The sequence below is a fragment of the Anabrus simplex genome, chromosome 8 (genome assembly GCF_040414725.1).
Source record: "Anabrus simplex isolate iqAnaSimp1 chromosome 8, ASM4041472v1, whole genome shotgun sequence".
In the NCBI taxonomy this organism is placed as follows: domain Eukaryota; kingdom Metazoa; phylum Arthropoda; class Insecta; order Orthoptera; family Tettigoniidae; genus Anabrus; species Anabrus simplex.
Genome location: NC_090272.1, coordinates 133348381 through 133361581, shown reverse-complemented (window position 1 = coordinate 133361581; position 13201 = coordinate 133348381). Strand labels below are relative to the sequence as shown.

The window sequence follows — 13201 nt, the reverse complement described above, 5'->3', positions numbered from 1 at the left end:
TGGGATGTTATGTCTACCGAGTATAAAAACAGAGACAAAAGGAGGGAAGCAATGGAGTCTCTGGCTGAAAACTTCACTATGTCCATTCACGAGATGGAGAAAAAGATTCACAACATTAAAAGCACATAAAGCAATTTCTTGCGCCATTTCGCGCCGATTCCTGTGGTGCAACTGGCTCTATAGATGTGGACACAGGACATTGTATCGCAACAGTCTAGGGACAGTGTCTCGCAACTGTCCCCATACAATGTCCCGCGACTTTGTCGCTAAGTGTGTACTAGCCTTTATAAACATAATTTCATTTACATATATTCATGAGATGAATGAGTAAAGACATAGCAATCTTTAATAACAATTTATACATAAATGCATTACAGACATTACAGTTTGCACATACATAAGTACTGGAACCTCACGAGTGAAGATATTCCTAGCCTTCCTAATGAAATGACAATCTAATAACCACAGTGGGTAAACTGAAGGCTAATGCAACATGTACAAAAGAGAGATTTGTGACTTCCTGAACAGGAAGACTCTTGGGAACTTGTTGAAATCTGGATCTCTAGCTTAACATATTGATCAGTCTTTACCTCCATCCATTTATATGGACTGTCAGGACCCTGTATTCAAGATAACAACCATACCTACTATCCATTTTAACTTAGAATGTAAATCTGTATCTGTAGCTTAACATGTTGAATGTGGTTGTTTGCATTAAGCTTTTCCAGGCTTATCTGCTTGTCCTTTATAAACTGGAAGTTTGTTAATTTCAAGCTAATTTTGTATTCACATTTTACTTAATGAATATTTTTACATGGATTTCAATGCATCTTCAGCATAAATTCAACAGATAGATATCCACTGGAGTTCTGAGTTGCTTCCTCACCAAACTTTGGTAGTCATATTTATAAAACTACTGTATTTCATATACGTGGTCATGTAACAAAAGTATGGCTGAGTGAGTTAATGTATTGTGTTTTTACCACCTTTGGTAAAAACTACTATACTTAGAAACTAAGTGCAAAAGAATTTGAATATTAAATGGTTAACATTTCTCTTAAGGAGTTTCTGGTTAAGAAATTCCAGAAGCTTTTATTTATAACACTAGGTGTGTTGCAGTATAATAGCCTCATTGTTCTGCAGAACTTGTGTTATAAGTGAATCTTACTTCATCTCTATAACACTGGTTCTTTCTATCTTACAGTATAAGGTAATGTCTTCAATCAATCCTACATCCTATTGAAATGCTTCATGATAGCAATAGTGGTATGAGTAGATAATTTCACATCACTCTTGCTCTTTAAAGTCTTAAAAGTTCATCATTGTAGGGTGGGATAATAGTGTACACAATATTCTTATTTTTTATTTCCAGATTTGTTTTTCTTTTGTGCATTATTAATTTTGCTCATTACCCCTCCCCTACTTCAAACACACTCATTGTCCATGGAAAACAACTACTAATGCTGCTCTGCTTTTCATCAGGTACATGGCTGAACATAATTTATAACTGGGCAAGATTATACCAAACCTCTGTCTCCAATTTCACTAACCGTTACATATGTACAACATTATTTGGCAGGCGCATTCTTGCTGCTGTGAGTCAGGTGGATGAAAATAGTTTTCATCTCAGAAACACTTCAACTCAAAGCTAACAGTGGTTCGTGTAAATCCTTTTGAGCTGCAGTTCCCACTGAACTCATCTTCTTGTTCTTTTCTTTGTTAATCTTTTCCTGTTTCATTTGAGCAAGCTTGAGTTTACCGGCTGAAATGGCTGATTTTTTTGTCAGTTTATCATTGTTGGATACTGTTAAAAGTGAGTTTGTTTTGGGCTCTACATGTGCTTTATCTTCTTGGTCAAGTAAGGATAGCTGTTCAATAATATTTTTGGGTTTCTTTTCTCCTAAAACAAACCTTTTTGGTTCAGAATCCTCATGGCCTGTAGCATTTTTATTTACATACACTACATAGAACTCAGAATATGATTGTTTTGCTGGAGTGTTTATTTCAGCAAAATCCCTGAAATTAGCAAAGAAATCATTTCCACGATGATGCTGTGGCCGAGGATTGCTAGCTCCACCATTACCATAGAATGCAGGTCTGCCATGACCATTATTGTTGTGATAGAAGGGACTATAGACATGGTGACTTTCACCACTACCATACTCATTGATTTCACTCTGCTCATCCTCGCTATAAAATGTGCCACCACGGATTACTCCAAAATTCCCTGAACCGAGAAGATTATTAGTGGTGCCAGTGTTCTCAGCTGCTGCAGGTGCTGGTAAGAACTTGGCTGTACCAAAGTTGACCGGCTGGAAACCATTGTGCTGTGGACGAAGTAGTGCAGGTCGATGGCTGTGGGCAGGTTCCTGAAATAGAAGCTGAGGGCGTGAATGACCTATTGGTGGAGAAGGAGGAAATAAGGGTGTAAATGATGGGAAGAAATGTTGGCCCATGGTGGCGGTATCTTCTTCATCTTTCTTGTCCTCCAGGAACATGTCACTGTCATCATAATCGTCAGCAGTATCATGGCCGGGAGGAATGACCGCTGTATTGTTGGCAGGTTCTTGCCTTTGTGTGCGAGTGCTAACTTTCTCACCCTGTAGCTCTTCCTCTGAGGGGTCCAACACTGAAGATTCCTGCAACAGAAGCAGAGAGATGTAGTTTATAGATATTGTGCTTCAAATTATTAGACTTCATTGCTTTCAAGATATACTTTAATGAAAGGTTTGTCATTTTAATTTTTAAGGCAAGTCTAATTTCCCTATTTCAGTAGCTTAAAACAGACATCCTTCTCACTTGCTACTTATTTACACATTAGTATCCAGTCTCAGTGCCAAGAAGTACACAATTACACTGGCTAATGCTACAGAATCTGACTGCACCAACAGTTGAAAAATGGCTGAAGTTCTAAATGAGCAACCAAAGGAGGAAGATAATGATGCAGTTGTTTGACCTACAGGCAGAAAATATGAAACCTACATGCATCTTCGAGTATGCCTGAAATAGGTGTAATGTTTATCCTTCTGGTGCAGAAATGCTGCTGCAAATTTGCAGTTTCCTTTTTTTATAATATATAAAACAAAAAATGACTTCCTGAATTTCTCAGAATGTCTCTAGAGAAAATGTATTAAAAGATCTCCAGAAGATGTTATTTTAGAACTACCTACTGTATTTGACATACAGGATCAAAACCTATCAAGTCCTGAAAAATATATTCTGATGAAAATTAAGAAAACACTCTGTAAATTCAGTACAAAACTGCTGGTTATGGTTGAGCAAGTAAAGGAGTAGTAAAATGTGTATCAGGTTTTTGTGTCTTGTTTTCATCTAGATGGAATGTTATACAAAACATAATAATATTGTGTACTAGTGACGGGACTATTGAATGAAAAATACCGAATTATTCTATAGTCATCAACTACCGTTACATAAGGTACTCTGAACACGTCAATGCCCTGAAATACTATAAATTTTCAGCTGTAGGACAACATATGCATGACTATAAGCACAAATTCACAGACATAATACAAGATATGGAAATTCTCAAAATCATCAACAAAGGACCCCTCCTTAACATTACCGAAAGCTGCTTCATACATTTAGATCAATATTTCAACCCAAATCATAATCTTAATGAAATTTCAGAAAAGCCAAATATCCTTTTAGACCTTCTAATTCCCATTTTCAGTAATGTCAAACCAACAAGTCATAATTCAGTTTTTCATAATATTCACGCACCTTTTCTCAACAGCCATCCTTTTTCCACAACTTCATGGGCACCACAGTGAATTGCAAATTTTATACCAGACACAATGTATCTGTGTTAACCACACCTTCATGTACCGTCCTGACAATGTCCAACAACATTTCAGCATGATGTAACAAGCACCACGAGAGCATCTCATTTTATTACTTTGATTGATGATGAAACAACATCTAACAGTTCTCCGTTAGCTATTGGTTATTTACAGCGGTGTCCAAGGGATTATATATGGCTTACATCACTCAGATAGATTTGGTGATGAACTACGGGATCAACATTTACCAGTTCCCATTTACTATTGAATTATTAATGAACAGCAGTATTAGAACTAACAGTTCTGTGTATATAAATTAATACTTGAAATAGTCTCAATGATGAACATACTCAAGATGTTAGGTCCTAGTTTATTTTCAAATTTAATCATAATTTCATCCCAGTTTTTAATGTCAATTTGTATATATTTGTTTCATTTGTTTTATATCAATTGTGTGCATGTACATTTGTTTAGTTATTAGATGTTTTATATTAAGGCTGAACATGACCAGCCCCGGCCAAAACCAGTCCCTAATTAATGTAATTAAGAATATTATAGTATTGAAGGATGGACCATTACTACATTAATTTAATAATTATATTGTAACTACCATTACAACCGATTGTTTCCGTTTGCATTTGTTTTTTAATTTGGTTCACAAATTCCAGTTGTTTCCACTTGTCACCACTGAAATCGGCCTCCTCTTTTGTTATGGAGTGAAGTCAGAGTTGATAGTGGACTCTATGCTCTTTGGCATGAACCCCTTGACTGGCACGAATTGTGATGTAAACATAAACTAATAAAGCGAATAATATTTTCGGATTTATTTCCACCTCACTTGGCTCATTTATTGTGAAAGAATAGATATCTGACTCAAAGTTGTATGATGATAAATGCAATTTTATTTTTGTGCACTTTATCAGTAGATAATCATGTTATAGCTTTTATAAAAACTTTAAATGAATGGAATTATTTTTATATTACTATATGCACTATTAGGCCTACTTGGTCCTAGGAAAATATGTTGTTTTTCATTTAGTTTAGTTTGCTGTATTCACATTACTTTAATATGGGGTGTCATTACAATAAGGTATAAACCTAACCTTCATCTGAAATTACCTAACATTTGTTATTTAATGAACGGACGATCTTACAATCATTAACTTGTGGTTAGGGACACAAAAATGCATTTTATTTGAAATGAAACATAATGACCACAATTACTTCATCAGGACATTTTATCTTATTTCATAGATAAACATATTTCATTTTCCAATCACTTCACTGGAACATTGTGTAATATTGGTTACTGCTATATTTCTGCTTATATCACTGCCAACAAAATAAACACACTATAAAAATCGGTAGTATAATACAACAATCCACATTTCAACATTCCATCTTTGTAGTCACTAGCAAAATGACTTATTACTAGTTACTAGTACTACTGCTGAACAAAACATATAATACTACTTTATAAGAGATTTCAAATCAAATGAAAACTATAGAATGTTTTCATTCGATAGTCACGCTTCACAATTGGTAGTCTACCGATAGTTTAAAACATTCGATATTCCCATCACTGTTGTGTACATAAACAATACTAACCTAAACTGGTATGTTTGATTACCTAGTTGAAGCCTGAAGGCACATTTGATACAACTCTGTTGTTCCCTGTAGTGTTTTGAGGTGAACATCAAACATTGCTAAGATGCATTCTACTTTGTTAAATGCATTTCAGTCTCTTAGGGTCTGCATCGTTAGTTTAGCTATGAGAGTGGAAATATCCATAGAAAAACATGCTGCAATTGTAGCACTCAAGAGAAGCAGGTTTATCAATTTGTCAAATTGGAAAACAATGTGGTGGGTATATTGGGGAAGTACAACACACTCTTCACCACCAGTAGACAACAGGCAGCAATAAGGATTTACGATGGTAAAGACAACCTCATAAAACAACTAAAAGTGATGATAAATTCATCAGAATAACTACTAAGAGAAATTTGTTCAAAACTGAGCATGGGAGGGGTGGGGTTGTTACTGTGGGTTAGACGCCCCCCCCCCCGCCTTCCCAAGGAATTTTTACGAAAAAGAAAATAAACAGAAACCAACAAGAAACTAAACACATTCAGAGACATAATTGTAAAAACAATAGATCTTTTGAATCTATTTTCTGAGAAGCCTCAAAAAATTTATTTTAGATTGTAAACTGAACATACAATTCACTATAAAACTGTGGACCTTGCTCATATTGTTCTTGTTCTGTATTTTAATGTAAGATTTTGTAGTATACTGCAATCTGAATATCAACATAATTCACTTGTATCAGTATCCTTATAATGACAAGTCATGCATGCGCGCACCACACACGCACCTATGTTCTGTCAGCATTTTGTAACTATAACCCCCCAATCAGCCGATCCTGGCTACGCTACTGAAACTGAGCTATAAATACGTGGATAATTAGTGTAAATTAGAGCAATAGTAAAAAGTAGACTGTCTGAAGCTGGCTTGAAAGAATGTTTGGCAGCTAGGAAACCCTTTATGAAGTCGATAAGTAAAAAGAAGAGACTCGAATGGGCTGGTAAACACCGTAATTGTAAGAAAACCTTTTTTCACTGATGAATCAAAGTTTTAACTCTTCGATGCGAGGAGGAGGATATTTGTTCACCAATGTGAAGGAGGAAGTATGGCCTAGCAGAGCATCGTACCTATAGTTAAACATGGTGGGGTTTCTATTGTGATTTTGGGATGCTTTGCTGGACATAGAGTGGAAATAGAAGAACATACGGACCAGAAGACATACGACATATCTCAGTATCATACAGTAGTATGTGACTTGCACCTAATAGAGAAATGTTTACCTTGCAGCAATATAACAGCCCAAAACATTAGTTTGCTTATTGTATGAAGTATATTGCATCCAAAGAAAAACAGAAGGTTCTGAAAGATGGGTTGGCCGTCCCAAAGCCCCTATTGTAATCCCATTGAAATGGTCTAGGATGAAGAGGACAGACATATCTGGGAAGTACGTATATCAAGCAAGGAACATCTCTGAAATGTTGTTAAGCATGTTTGGAATAAATCCAAAATACATACAAGAACTGATAAACAGCATGCCTCGAATTTGTGAGGCAATCATTTAATCCAAGGGAGGATACTTCGATGAAAGTGAAATATATATTTTTTATTTTATATGTTTAAGTTTATATGATTATATTTTTGGAGAAATGAAGGTTTTTTTGTGTTCATAATTGGAGAGCCTGATGCCAGAGTAAACCAACTATATATTTAATATTTCTCATCATCATATTTTAAATTAATTTTGAAGAATGAAGAAATTATATTTGAAAAGTTTTCTTCATATATACATACATACATAATCTGTACATTCATTTTGTTACTGTACCTTTAAATTTGCAGAGATGTCTGTGCTCTATTCCTTCTGCAATTCTGTGTATCTAAAGGGAACAGATAAATTCCACTTTTGTAGTTGGTTCACTTTGGTATCAGACCCTCCAATTGAAATACCAGATAACTGTTGTGGTTATTGAAATTAAGGAGCAGTAGTGAGGGTAGTGTACAAATAAACACTTTGTCAGAAAAATAAAAACCAAGGGAGATGGTGGGTTTAAATCCCACCATCAGCAGCCCTGAAGATTGTTTTCCATGGTTTCTCATTTTTACACCAGGCAAATGCTGGGGTGTACCTAATTACTAAGCATGATTGGTAAGTTGTAGGCTAATGCAATATGTACAAAAGAGAGACTTACAGCTTCCTAAACAGGAAGACTCTTGGAAACGTATAGACATCTGAATCTCTAGGTTAACAAGTCCGAATTTAAACCACTGGTAAAAATAGGTTTTAAAAAAATCAATTGATGTGTTCATGGTACTAATAGATTTGTCTGGTCATGAGAACAAGGCAAAATATGACATTTAACTTTTTAATATGTAAAGTGGATTTGATTTTCTAAAGTAAATGTAAACGATTTTAAAAATAAAATTGTATCTGTGAGAAGGACACATCATCTCAACACTTGAAAATTTCATAGATAATCGAAACCAAGGCATTGAAATATTCAATGAAGTTTATCACGTCTATAAAGAAATACTGTAGTAGTTACACCAAGCAGAGTGGTCATACATATTTACGCAGTACGGCTATGGAGCCAAGCTCAGCATTTTGGAGATGTGTGGGTTCAAAACCCACTGTTGGCTATACTGAGAGTGGTTTCCTGTGGTTTCCCATTTTCACTTCATGACAAATGCTGAGAGAGTGGACAGATACGGACAAGGTTCTGTGATGGTGTAGTAATGGCATTAATGTCAACAGCCATACAGATCTTGTTGGCGTTGTCACTGTCGCCCTACCGCCAGAGAGTATATCCATCAGATCTTGTTATACCATGTGGTGGTTACTTCATGCGGTGTTGGTCCTAAATTCCTTCTCATGCACGACAATGCCAGGGCGTATGTAACGGACAAGGATATTTCACATTCAAGTAATGGAATCCAGACCTGAATCCCATTGAACACGAGTGGGGCATGCTCGATAGACGTGTTCGTGGTCGTCCTGTTGCTCTACAGACTCTCAAGGAACTCTCACAGGCTCTCACTGAAGAGTGGACAACGGATACCCCAGTCACCTCCGCAGATTTGTACGGAGTATACCGCGTAGGTGTCAGGCTGTGTTAAATGCTTACGGAGGGCATACACTATACTAGACTTAACTAAAGTTGGCATCTGACAGGTAAGGTTGGAGGGAGGAGCACTGCACGTGCCATTTAACGATGTTGCCACATTCCAGCATTCCTTTCTACATGCTCTTACCCCTTGCTTCCGGCTCACTTGTTCCCTCCTTCATTCTGACCGCTGTGATCTGTTGTAGACTACCTGGCCAGGCGGTGTCATCCCATTTGCGATTACTCTTATATAAACAATCAGGTTCTTATCAGTGACAGTGACAGGTTTGGCAACTCCCAGCAAGACAAGCTGCCCTGAAGTTTTTATCTCCATGGCAACCGCAGTCGCCCCACCCTCGTTTCCATGGCAACCACACAGCCACTCCCTTTATTCCGCCTCGGCAGGCAGTAAACGGACCTCCCTCTAAGAAATGTCACACACCAACTCTTATTATTAGCAGTATATACTAAAGCTCTCAAACTCGGATGAGCGGCTATTCTCATCTTTCTTGTTGACACATTTAAGCTGTTTCGTAACAATGAATGAAAACAAAATAATGTTTTTTTACGTAATTTATTTGTAAAGAATACAGGTATATCAGGTAGCATTGTTAGCTGTCAATTCTTGTTCTATGCAATATGGCATAAATTCAGAAACACGTTCTGCTAATTCTTTTGGACAGTGTATTTTCGTATAATGTAACTTTAAGTTATCCAGTCTTTCAAACACTAAATATACCGGTAACAACTACAATCGTATAACGTACATATAAAAAGAACAGCATTATCAAACAAATAATAAAATCACACTATTAAACAAAGCGCGCTTTTTTATTCTTTGTTCAATGATGTGAGGAATTTAAAGTTACGTTAACTGAGTCGACACTGGAAAGTATGGCTTCATTTTTAGCGAAGTGTATTTTCGGCTTTGAATAACTAACCTAAGATAAAAACGAAGTACCCTTTACAAACCTCTGTGTCTTCTCTTTGCGCCCAACTGTGGGTAGGAAGAATGGCTTGTGTAAGTTCAGGGTGTTCGTGTGGCTCTTCATTTGGGTGCAGCTCCGTCTTCGAATCTGAAAGGAGAGAAAACAAAATGTATTTCTCGTAGTATGATTTTCCTCTTAGTAATTATTAAGCATTAGCGTGATAGCGTTGATATCCTGAATGTCGTTCAATTTCCACAGCGTATTAATGGCTCACTGCTTTGCTAGTGAATGGCAGCCGATGTTACAGATTCTCCTCCATAAATTAGCAAGCTATTTTACCTGAAAATGCATTCTCTGTATCTTTTCTTTTTTACACCTTGAGAAATATTTTATGTGTCTGCCTCTTCCTTTTCTATTTCCAAGCCGAAGGTGTATTTCACAAATAACATATCTCCATAAACATCAAATTTTTCACAACATTAGTTGTTTATTTAAAAGTATTTATACGTTTTATTTAGCCCAGCAAGTACACGTTACGTATATCTCAACAGATTCAAGATTTCTTTCCCACATTGTTTACCAGTTAACTCAATTACTTGTTTATATTTACCATGGATTGTGCTGTCACTGCAGAGAATAGTCATTTGTCTAATTCCACGACCTTCAAAACAACATACATAGCTTAGTCAATCAAGGTGCTTGAACCTTCTAGTTCTAGTTGATCATGACACAGTACAACATTCTCCGACCTGTTGGAAGGGAGCAATATTAAGAAAACGAATGATATTAGATCGTGTTTGATCTTGAATGCTGATGATTACTCTCCTCTACTCTCATTTAATAATATTAATAATTACAGTAATTAACATCCTTCAAACTTTTAACGACTTGAAGAGATGTTGGAACGACGTAAAGAAGCAACCAAGCTTGCAATTTTTACATGCTTGCTGGTTTTACCATAGCCCCGGGTACACCAGTACGCACATCAAGAAACCCAGAGATGCGAATTTTCATTTTTTAAATCTTACGTAGCCTACGTTGGCCGGGATTCGAACTCCAGCCGCCTTGGCGAGAAGCCCCTGATAGAGTCATTTAGTTGTCACGCGTTACTCTGGAGTGATGCAATTCGCTCAGCAAAGAGAGATTTTTTTTTTCTTTGCTAGTGGCTTACGTCGCACCGACACAGGTAAGTCTTATGGTGACGATGGGATAGGAAAGACCTAGGAGTTGAAAGGAAGCGGCCGTGGCCTTAATTAAGATACAGCCCCAGCATTTTCCTGGTGTGAAAACGGGAAACTACGGAAAACCATCTTCAGGTGGGATTCGAACCCACTTTCTCCCGGATACAAGCTCATAGCCGCACGCCCAACTCGCTCGGTGAGAGATCTTTTTTTTGCTGTTTGCTTTATGTTGCACCGACACTGATAGGTCTTATGGCGACGATGGGATAGGAAAGGCCTAGGAATGGAAAGGAAGCGGCCGTGGCCTTAATTAAGGTACAGCCCCCAGCATTTGGCTGGTGTGGAAATGGGAAACCACGAAAAACCACCTTCAGGGCTGCCGACAGTGGTGTTCGAACCCACTATCTCCCGGATGCGAGCTCACAGCTGCGCGCGAGAGATGTTCTAACATGCTACCAAGACGAATAGAAAACAAAATAGTGTGACGACTGGTGCTGATGGATACGTTACTTTGAAAAAATAAGTACAGAATGCGTAAGAAATATTTTACAGTTAGTAACGACTTAACTGCAGAAATTGGTCGTCAGTAAATTTATCAATACCTAACTCAGAATTTATATGTCTACTTGAAGTGATTTTTCAATTATTCATCGCGAAAATTACGGCACATCAAATTCAATTACAGTGATTATATAACTTATAACCTAAATATATATATATTTTCAATTCTTTAATGTACATGCTACACAATTTAACAGCCCGCCTGTGGGGACCATGATGGTTAAAGCGTCAAGTCGATATGGTTTGACACCGTGGTTGGTCGGTTCGAATGCCGTTGGTGGAAAACAATGTTGGCTGGCGGGATAGAAGAGGTGGTGGTATATAATTTCTAATCACTAGATTGCGTGTCAAAAGCCCGGATTCAATTCCAAACCTCTCCACAGTGTTCGTCTGGAGCAAGCAAGCAGAGTAATAAGTTAGTTCATTCCCTCTCCTCACACGAGGAGGGCCGTCTGGAATCTATCTATCAAATGCTTTCATTCCCCACCCTGAAGGGATGGGGCGGGCCACCTAGAGGGTGTCGCCCTCTCTCTGGCCAAGAGATGCGGGCAGGTTGGGTAGATGTGAGGGAAGAAGGAGGTGGATAAGGACTTGAAGAAGTAGGAGATGGGAGAGGATTTGCGTCTTGTCTAAATGCTTGTATATAAGACTTTATTGATATTTTAGTGAGTTTTACAATTCAGACTGATGGATGAGGTGATACAATTCTTAAGGATGAGTATGATGTGCCTAAGTCGGTCGGACGTAGGGTCCGGGGTAGCTATGGGAGGTTAGGAACTGGAGGGTGGTGGTGATGTTATGGAGAGATAGAATGAGGAGGCGAAGAAGGTCGTATGTTTGGAGAGGTAGAGGGATGGGTCCAGTTGGGAGAGGGAATGGAGTTTGTTCTGGATATGGGGGAACACATGGGAGGGTTGGCTGGGGGCGGTGGTGCGAATTGTTCGATGGTTGGCGGTTTCGTGGGGGTAGGTGTGGGGATTGGGAGAGCTCTACTCGATGGCGGCGACCATAGACTTGTGCGCCGGTACTGATGAGGTGTTGGGCGTCTTCTTTACTGGACATCTGGAGGCGCATCATGAAAGTAGGTCCATGGCTGTTGTAAATTCTTATGGCTCTAAGTACATTGACTCCAGTTTTCCGTAGTTCTTGTATTATGTCTTGCTCGGTGACTTCTGGAGATATCCCACGTAGTACGCAGCTGAAGACGGCTGGTGGGGGCGTCTGTTGTTGGTTTGCTGGTGGTGAGACTGCGGCGTCCGGCCGAAATTGCAGTGGAGGGGTGGCTGGGGTCTGCTGGGATGATGATATCAGGCAGGATGATGACATTACTGGGGATGGGTGGGAAGTTGTGACGGTGGTGAATATGTCTGGGGAGGGGGTACAAGTTGACGGAGTTACGGTTGTGAGGGTAGTAGTTGTTGTTGTTGTTGTTGTGGGTAAGGTTGGTAGGGGCGATGGGGGCACCTGGATGATGGGGATGTGATAAGGGTCGGCTTTTATTTGGTTCAGGATGCATGGGGGGGTTGGCACCACTGCGTAGGTTTTATTATGGATGTTTGCTCCGGTGGTGAACAGACGGCGTTGGGCTTCTTCTTCTTCTAGTTGGACTAAAACGTGAGTAGATGGTGCTGCGGTATGGCCGTCCTGTAGTCTGAAGGCGTTGAGAACTGGAACGTTGTCTGCTTGGAGGTCTTCATATATATGGTCTTCGGGAATGTTGAGTTCCACGCCAGGGATGAGGCAGTAGGTCATGATGAGGGTAGGCGACTGCCAACTAGGCGTCTGCCCGTTTGTGTTTATATTGGGCCGACTGAGTGGGCGATTAAAGGTGATGGCCACCCAGCCGAAAAATTTCGGGCGTGTGTTATGCGTTTTCCCTCTGCTGAGCTTCCCAGAGCCTCCTCTTCTTCCCGTCTGGAAGAAAGGCATATAACGCTGTTCAGAGCGATTCGTTCATCGGATGGGTGCGTTAATGCTTGAGCTGATCTAGGATGGTTGCCTAGTTGTACTTCCTTTTACGATGATAATCACCACCACCACCTTAT

The 13201-nt window shown here is 38.9% G+C and overlaps 1 protein-coding gene across 1 annotated transcript; it reads right to left on the bottom strand.

Annotated features, from left to right (window-relative positions):
* Window positions 1-391: 391 nt before the first annotated feature.
* LOC136879208 (uncharacterized) lies at window positions 392-12908 on the bottom strand. Its single transcript, XM_068229074.1, has 3 exons — window positions 12734-12908; window positions 9458-9561; window positions 392-2639 (listed from the first exon to the last, which is right to left on the bottom strand). The coding sequence occupies exons 1-3, from the start codon at window positions 12906-12908 to the stop codon at window positions 1638-1640; spliced, it is 1281 nt and encodes a 426-aa protein (XP_068085175.1). The 3' UTR covers window positions 392-1637.
* Between the last annotated feature and the right edge of the window lie 293 nt (window positions 12909-13201).